This window comes from Elephas maximus, chromosome 3 (genome assembly GCF_024166365.1).
Source record: "Elephas maximus indicus isolate mEleMax1 chromosome 3, mEleMax1 primary haplotype, whole genome shotgun sequence".
NCBI classification, from domain to species: Eukaryota; Metazoa; Chordata; class Mammalia; order Proboscidea; family Elephantidae; genus Elephas; species Elephas maximus.
In genome coordinates, this window is record NC_064821.1 from 34486236 (window position 1) to 34495967 (window position 9732).

At 39.8% G+C, this 9732-nt stretch overlaps 1 protein-coding gene across 1 annotated transcript; it reads right to left on the bottom strand.

Annotated features, from left to right (window-relative positions):
* Positions 1–6782: 6782 nt before the first annotated feature.
* Positions 6783–8786, bottom strand: LOC126072279 (olfactory receptor 7A10-like). The gene has a single exon (XM_049877165.1). It carries the CDS (start codon positions 7865–7867, stop codon positions 6875–6877), a length of 993 nt encoding a protein of 330 aa, XP_049733122.1. The 5' UTR covers positions 7868–8786; the 3' UTR covers positions 6783–6874.
* Between the last annotated feature and the right edge of the window lie 946 nt (positions 8787–9732).

Here is a 9732-nt window from a genome sequence, read left to right on the forward strand (position 1 = left end):
ATTACTAAAAAAAAAAAGATCTCTTTAAAGTGTTGAAAAGTAAAGACGTCACCTTGAAGACTAAGGTGCACCTGACCCAAGCCATGGTGATTTCAATCACCTCCTGTGCTTGTGAAAGCTGGATAATGAATAAGGAAGACCAAAGAAGAATTGACGCCTTTGAAATGTGGTGATGGGGAAGAATATTGAATATACCATGGACTGCCAAAAGAACAAATAAATCTGTCTTGGAAAAAGTACAACCAGAATACTCCCTAGAAGCAAGAATGGCGAGACTACATTTCACATACTTTTGACTTGTTATCAGGAGGGATCAGTCCGTGGAGAAGGACATCATGCTTAGTTAAGGGCCAGCAAAAAAGAGGAAGACCCTCAATGAGATGGGTTGACACAGTGGCTGCAACAATGGGCTCAAGCATAACAAGGATTGTGAGGATGGCACAGAACTAGGCAGTGTTTCGTTCTGTTGTACATGGGGTGGCTGTGAGCTGGAACCAACTCAGCAGCACCTAACAACAACAACAGGAATTGACATAATACCAGATGAGATGATTTAACAGGGACACAATGCTGGGAGCTCTCACCCATCTTTGCCAAGAAATTTGGAAGACAGCTACCTGGCCAACCAACAGGAAGAGACCCATATTTGTGCCTGTTCCTAAGAAAGGTGACCCAACAGAATGTGGAAATTATCAAACAATATCATTAATATTACACACAAGTAAATTTTTGTTGGAGGTAATTGGAAAAAATGGTTGCAGCAGTACATTAACAGGGAACTGTCAGAAGTTCAGGCCGGATTCAGATGAGGACATGGAATGAAGGATATCATTGCTGATGTCAGATGGATGCTGGCTGAAACCAAAGAATACCGGAAAGATGTTTACCTGTGTTTTATTAAGTATACAAAGGCATTCAACTGTGTGGATCATAACAAATTATGGATAACATTGCAAGGAATGAGAATTCCAGGACACTTAATTTTGCGCACTCATGTGGAGTCTGTACATAGTCCAAGATGCAGTAGTTCAAACAACAATAGAACACTCCACGCTTTAAAATCAGGAAAGGTATGCGTCAGGGTTGCATCCTTTGACCATACTTATTCAGTCTGTATGCTGAGCAAATAATAAGAGGAGGTGGACTACATGAAAAAGAACTTGGCATCAGAATTGGAGAAAGATTCATTAACAACCTGCAGTGTGTACGTGACACAAACTTGCTTGCTGAAAGCAAAGGGGCCTTAAAGCTCTTAAACTGATGAAGATCAAAGACTACAGACTTCAGTATGGATTACACCTTAACATAAAGAAAGCAAAAATCCTCACAACAGGACCAATAAGCAACATCATGATAAATGGAGAAAATGTTGAAGTTGTCAAGAATTTCATTTTACTTGGATGCACAATCAAGGCCAATGGGGCAGTAGTCAAGAAATCAAACGAATATTATATTGGGCAAATCCGCTGCAAAAGACCTCTTTAAAGTGTTGAAAAGCAAAGGTGTCACTTTGAAGACTAAGTTGCACCTGACACAACACATGATATTTTCAATCCCCCTATATCCTATAGGGTCACTATGAGTTTTGTTTTTTTGGGTTTATATGCATGGGAAAGCTGGACAATGAATAAGGAAAACCAGAGAAGAATTGATGCATTTCTTTATGGTGTTGGCAAAGAATAGTGAATATGTCACGCACTGCCAGAGAACAAATCTGTCTTGGAAGAAGTATAGCCAGAATGCTCCTTAGAAGCAAGGATGGTCAGACTTTGTCTGGAGTATTTCAGACATGTTATCAGGAGGGACCAGTGTCTGGAGAAAGACATCTTGCTTAGTCAAGTAGAGAATCAGTAAAAAAGAGGAAGACCTTCAACAAGATGGATTGGCTGCAACAATGGGCTCAAGGATAACAAATATTGTGAGGACAACACAGGACCAGGCAGTGTTTTGTTCTGTTGTACGTAGGGTCGCTGTGAGTCAGAACCAACTAGACGGCCCCTAACAACAACAAGCAGCAATTCTACTCTTCGTATATATTCAAAAGAATTGAAAGCAGGGACACAGAGACTTGTATGCCAGTGTTCATTGCAACACTGTTCACAATAACCAAAAGGTGAAAACAGCCTAAATGTCCAACAAAACCAAAAAAAAAAAAAAGCCACTCCTGTCGAGTCAGCGCTGGCTCATAAAAAAGTGACCCCATAAGTCAGAGTAAAACTGCTCAATAGGGTTTCCAAGGCTGTAAATATTTTTGGAAGCAGACTGCCACATCTTTCTCCTGAGAAGCTGCTGGTGGGTTCAAACGGCCAACCTTTCAGTTAGCAGCTGAGTGCTTTAACCACTGTGCTACCTGGGCTCCTAAATGGCCATCAAAAGATGAATAAATAAATAAAATGTAGTACAGACATACAACAGAATATTAGTCATTAGAAGAAATGAAATGCTGATACTTGCTACAACATGAATGAACCTTGAAAACACGCTGAATAAATTAAGCCAGTCCCAAAAGAACAAATAATTTGTATGGTCCCACTTATGTGAAATATCTAGAATAGGCAAGTGTATACAGACCAAAGCTTATTAGTGGTTACCAGGGGCAGGCGGAAGGGAGAAGAAATTGGGGATTCCTGCGTAGGGAACACTGAGCTTCTGTTAATGGTGTAGGAAAATTTTTGAAACAGATAATGGAGATGGTTGAAAAACATGATAAACATATTGTCACTGAATTGTACATGTGAAGAATGTTGAAATGGCAAATGTTTTGTAGCATATATATTTACCACAATAAAAAATATTTAATCTCAGAAAAGAAAGAAAATGGATTGTCATATACCCACTGCCGTCAAGTTGATTCCATAGCAGGCCCAAGTGATGTGCATGATGCCTCCAAAATCCAAAGAGGCCATGGGGCTTGGGCTTCTTAGTGGTAGAAGGGAACAGATGCAACACGTTAGTCTTCACATTGGAAAGGAGGTATCACCATGCCCCAAACCGTGGAATCTTAGAGACTTCACAAAGTTGGTAGACCTCTGAAAATTTAGAGGGGTTATCTTCCACCCACTAGTACACATGTGTCTTACCAAGGTGTCTAGAACTACTGTTGCTTCCTGGTTACTCCATTCAAATTGGCATAATACCATCACTATCACAGTGGCCCAGCATGATGTCTTGTGAAATACAGAAATTATCAGTAGTCATCGACAAAATACTGACAGAGGACTGGAGAGCATGTGTGTGTGTGTGTGTGTATATATATATATATCGCTGAGATGGGACAAGAAAGGTATATTTCTGGTCCTGCCAGCTGAAAACAAGTCTTTTTTACACAAATGGGGACTAAAGCAGTTACCAGATAAACAGCTGAACAGCAGGTGCCCAGGATTGTACTGATTTGCTCCAGCAATAAAAAAGACATCCATAACAGCACCTGAATTAGACTGACCATGTGATTAAGTAGATAATAACCCCCTGTCCTTCTCCAAGATCAATCTGTTTTTTTCATACATAAATAACTGAGCAATTCAACTTTTAAAGAAAAAGAAACTGGGGTTAAGATCACACAGCTAATAAGTGTCTGACCAGGATTCATACCAGTGTGTCTGGCCCCAAAGTCTAAGCTCAGTCTCACTGCACCATCATACCTTAGTGACTCTGTGATACCATCAGGTTTCCATCCACAAGTCTAGGCCTGCATATTCACTGATAGGAATTAGGATCATTTTTGGCAAAGATTTCTTTTTAATTCACATTCTTCCAAATATTAAATCAACTGCAAGTTAGGTACTTCAATTAAAAACAAATTCTTCCCCTGCAATATTATAAGATGGCTGGTGGAAGTTCAAATTGTTACTCACTCTCTAGATGGCAGCTTGGTAACTGATCAGTTCTTAACAGTTTTTCCCTTTATGTCTGAGTGGTAACTTGTACAATTTCTGTGGGGTATGTGGTTGGGGGAGGGAACTACACTTGACAGCTGTCATGGATTGAATTATGTCTCCCAAAAATGTGTGTATTAACTTGGTTAGGTCATGATTCCCAGCATTCTGTGATAGTCCTCCACTTTGTGATTGTAATTTTATGTTAAAGAGGATTAGGGTGGGATTGTAACACCCTTACCAGGTCTCATCCTTGATCCAATGTAAAGGGAGTTTCTCTGGGGTGTGGCCTGTACCACCTTTTATCTCTCAAGGGATAGAAGGAAAGTGAAGCTAGCAGAGTTTGGGACCTCATACCACCAAGAAAGTAGTGCCGGAAGCAGAGTGCAGGAGCGGAGTGCGTCCTTTGGATGCAGGGTCCCTGTGACTGAGAATCTCCTTGACCAGGGGAAGATTGAGGACAAGAAACTTCCTCCAGACCTGAGAGAGAGAGAGAAAACCTTCCCCCGGAGCTGATATCCTGAATTTGGACTTTCAGCCTACTTTACTGTGAGGAAACAAATTTCTCTTTGTTAAAACCATCCACTTGTGGTATTTCTGTTATAGCAGCATTAGATGACTAAGACACCCTCATTAAATGCTGCCTCAAATGATGCACAGATATAACATCCATGAGAGCTGTGCATCAAGCCACAGACATACAGCTCAATATCCAAAATGGATGATGGATATACCAGGACTTAGTACTGCTTTTCTTCTAGTTCTGGCTCCCTGATGGAAGTCGGTGGGTGGACTCTTGGAAGAATGGTCTGCCTTTATGCCTCCCATCCAGGTTGCCTAAGCAAAGGCCTTGGGCCCAGAACGTTCTCCAATAAGGAGGCTGGGAATTGCGTCACCTTCTCTCTTGCAGTTCCTTCTCTTTATCAGAGAAACCTTCCTCCTATTCTGGGAACACAGTAACTTGCTCTGTCTCTTGCATATGCACAAGCACCATATGGTACCTGGCCAACCCCATTTCTATATCTGCTCCCTGTGGGGACGGAACAAGATCTCTTGTGCTACGGTACAAGACGGGAATGTGACAGATTTTAAGAGCTGGCCTCAAAGGGTGGACTGAAGGGGAAATAGGCTTTGTGAGGCCAAATATGGGGGCCCTCATGTGGTCATCTAGTTCACTATAGTTTACTGACTCATTCTTATGTAAGCCCCTGGCTTGCAGCCATTACTGTCCACCACCACTATAAAACCTCTGCCCTTCCAGTGAGGGGCATGGAGAGCTGCTTTGGTCCTGTGGCCTCCCAGGATTTGTCTTACCTGTAAGTCTCCCTCATATTCCTTTGCTGCCACCCTGGAGTTGCCTGCCTCTTTCTTCAATTTCTCAGCATCTTCCATTTTTGGAAGCAAGTTTTACATTACTGATCCATGCCTGGTTAAGTGTATATATATAGAAAGAGAGAGATTTATATCAAGAAAATAGCTCACTTGGTTGTAGAGGCTGAAAAGTCACAAGTCCATAGGTCAGGCATCAGGCTGGAGGTTTCACCTGACTCACGTAGCTGCAGGGGCTGAGGGACTCAAGATTGGCAAGTAAGACAGAAGGTTACTGGCTCACAGGCTGTGAAGGTGGATGAACCCAAGACTGGCAGGTAAGATGGCAGGCTACTGGCCCAAGTCCCAAGAACCAGAGGTCAGCTATGACAAGCCGGATGAAGGATCTAGACCAAGCAGAAGCCAGCAAGATTTGCAAGAAAGTTCATAGATATTGGATGCAGACCACATCCCCAAGGAACCTCCCTTTTAACTGATTGGCTGCTCATAGCAGATCTCATCATGGAGGTGATTACCTCATTACATAACTGCCAAAATACATCATAACTTCCAAACCACTGAGAATCATGGCCCAGCCAAGTTGACACACAACCTTAACCACCACAGACAGTTTGGGTTTACAATTGTGATTTAAAAAAATAAGTTCAAAGATATTCAGAGTCTCAACTTCATCTTTAGTTTTACTAGGTTTTATTCAAAGAATGTGTCTATTTCATATAAGGTGTCAAATTTATTTGCATAATGTTTAATTTCTTACTGTTATTTTATTGTCTGAGCATTTTTAATGATCTCATTGTTACTAGTAATTTGTGATTTTCCCACTCTTGATCCTTCTTTCCAGGTATTTGTTCATTTATCAGTATTTTCAAGGAATCTAATTAAGGTTTTCTGTTAGTGTTTTTTTCTTCTATCATTGGTTTCTTTGCTTATATTTATTATTTCCTTCCTTTTACCTACTTTGGGTTCATGTTACAATTTGTTCCTAGCTTCTTAAGGTAGAAACTTAAAACATTATTTTAGACCTCTCTTCTTTTCTAATACTAGTATATAAGCTATAAATTTCTCCTAAAGTACTTCTTTAGCTGCATCCTACAAGAGTTCATGTAGTTTTTATTGCCATTCAATTTAAAACAATATACGTTATTAATTGTCATACTAGGTACTGATGAATAAGAGAAAAAGATCTCAGTGAGGGGACTAAAATGTCTCAGACACTTATAAAATAAGCATATTATAATCTAAATTATAAAAAATGGCATGAAGATAGTGATACAGAAAGGAAAAGCTGACTCAAGTTTAATAAAGGAGACCTTAGCATTCTAAAAAACAGCAAGTCATGAATAAAAAATTAAGCTCCCAGTCTTTATTATCCCCATAAGATTTGTATGCTTCACCATAGTTTTGCAATGAAAGAGAAAATGAATTTGAAAACAGTATATTTTTAGAAATAACCATTACCACATGAAACAAGTAGATATTCTCAAATTAGTTCTGTTCCAAAGTTGGAAATTACTTTTAGGAAAAGAAAAACATGAAACATCATAAATGTCTGGCGATTCAGAGGCAGGTGCACCCAAAAAAAAAAAAAAATCAAGATTTCTGAATGCCAATCTGGTTCCAGGATACTCATGGATTCTCCTTCAGCCTCAAAGCAAACATTTTTTTGTCACTCATAAACTGACAATGCCAACAAAATTTTTCAGGGCCCCTTTTATGTCCTTATTCCTCAGGCTATAGATAAAGGGGTTCAGCATGGGTGTGACTATGGTGAACATCACTGAGGCTATTGCACTGGCCCTGGAACTTTGGGTAGTGGCAGAACTGAGGTAGACCCCAAGAGCTGTACTACAAAACACGGAAACAATCAAAAGGTGAGATCCACAAGTGGAAAATGCTTTATACTTTCCTTTTGCTGATGCAATTCTCAGTATGGAAGAGATAATCTGAGAATAAGAAAATACAATGCCAGTGAAAGGAATAATGCCCATCACCATAGTTGCAAAATACATTTCTATGATATTGAGAAGGGTGTCGGAACAGGAAAGTTGGATAACCTGATTGACTTCACAGAAGAAGTGAGGAATCTCCAAGTTAGTACAAAAGGACAGCCGCAACACCAGTAAACTACGCAGCAGAGAGTTCAGAGCACTCGATATACAGGACAACAGCAGCAGCAAGCCACAGTGTCTGGAATTCATTATGACCATGTAGTGCAGTGGGTGACAGATGGCCACAAACCGGTCATAAGCCATTATAGAAAGGAGAAAAACATCCAGCTCTGCAAAAAGGATGAAAAAATACATTTGAGTAAGGCAGCCTTGATAGGTGATGGCTTTGTTATGGGTGTGGATGTTCAGTAGCATCTTTGGAACAGTGGTGGAGGTGAAACAGATGTCTACAAAGGACAGGTTGGAAATGAAGAAGTACATGGGAGTATGGAGATGGGAGCTAGTGATGGTGGCCAAAATGATGAGAAAATTCCCAATAAAGGTGACCAAGTACATGGACAGGAATAGCCCAAGAAGGAAAGTCTGCAGTTCCTCCTCTTCTGAGAGTCCAAGGAGAATAAATTCTGAAACCTGTGTGTGATTTCCTGGTTCCATGAAGCTGGTGTGACTGTCAAGAAAGCAAAAAGAAGAACTATACAAACAAATAGGTGTCATCAACAAGGAGTAAAACTACAGATTATAATTTTTACATAATAAACACGAATACAAGTATTGTATTTTAAACATAAAATAAATAAAAGCCTGTATTTTGACAATGGATCAGGTTCACTTGAATATTCAGAGGATTACAAATGCAGCCATTCTCTCTATCACTGTCCCCTCTTCCAAGTAACAAACTAAGTCCTAATCATGACTACCTCACAAAGCCAGCACTCTTTCTACATGCATTTCTCTGAAACAGAATCATCTAGCTCCTTGCTCCCCAGTGTGTGATAAATGAACTAGTAACATCAGGCTCACCTGGAAGCTTGTTAGAAATGCAGACTCAGCGGACTGCCCTTACTGAATCAGAATCTGCATTTTAACAAGTTTTCGGGTGTATTAGTTTCCTAGGGACACAAAATTACCTTGGTAGTTTTTCCTAGACAACAAATTACCACAAACTAGTTGGCTTAAAAAAACAGAAATTAATTTTCTCACAGTTCAGGAGGCCAGAAGTTCAAAATCAAGGTATCAGTAAGATTGGTTCTTTCTGAAGGCTCTCTCCTAACTTCTGGTGGTTGCCAGCAATTCTTGGTGTTCCTTGGCTTGTAGACACATCACTCAAATCTCTGCCTCCACCTTCATGTAGCCTTCTTCACTCTGTGTCTCTGTGTCCTCTTTTCATGAGGACATCAGTTATTGGATTTAAAAAAAAAAAAAGTTTTTTTTTTTAAAGCCAATCCTAAATCCAAAATTATTGCATCTGTTGTTGTTGTTAGGTGCTGCCAAGTTGATTCCAACTCATAACGACTCTATGCATAACAGAACAAAACACTGTCCAGTCCTGCGCCATCCTCACAATTGTCACTATGCTTGAGCCCATTGTTGCAGCCACTGTGTCAATCCACATTGTTCAGGGGCTTTTTTTTTTTTTTTTTTTCGCTGACCCTCTACCAAGCATGATGTCCTCCTCCAGGGACTGATCCCTCCTGATAACATGTCCAAAGTATGTGAGACATAGTCTCACGTCCTTGCTTCTAAGGAGCATTCTGGTTGTACTTCTTCCAAGACTGATTCGTCCGTTCTTTTGGCAGTCCATGGCATATTCAATATTCTTCACCAACACCACATTCAAAGGTGTCAATTCTTCAGTCTTCCTTATTCGTTGTCCAACTTTTGCACGCATATGAGGCAATTGAAAATGCCATGGCTTGGGTCAAGCACACCTTAGTCCTCAAGGTGACATCATTGCTTTTCAACACTTTAAAGAGGTCTTTTGTAGCAGATTTGTCCACTGCAATGAGTCTTGATTTCTTGACTGCTGCTTCCATGGGTGCTGATTGTGGATTCAAGTAAAATTAAATCCTTGACAACTTCAATCTTTTCTCCATTTATCATGATGCTGCTTATTGGTTTAATTGTGAGGATTTTTGATGTATTGAACTTTCTGGAATTCATTCAGTAGAGTAAAAAAAAAATCTTCTCCCAAGGGCATAGAGAAGCCTGGAAATACATTTTATGTTGATTGGATAATGTGCTCCATCACTTATTAGCATAAGGTCAGAAGAAATGCAAGGTAATATGTGTATACACACACACACTTAGTATGGTGTTACATCACTACCGAATAAGATGTTATCTTCCAATGTTGATCTTAGATGTGGTTTTTAATTGTTATATATTTCCACATTTTCCTAACTTTTGACAATAAACATATCAAAAATACTAATCAATTTCAAAAAATAAACAGCAGGGTTTGTTTTTTTTGTTTTTACTCTACTGAATGAATTCCATCATTAATGCCACACAGTTGCTCACAGACTTCAACTAATGTATTTCATGATGGGATAAGAGAATAATGAAACGGGTCAGACAGT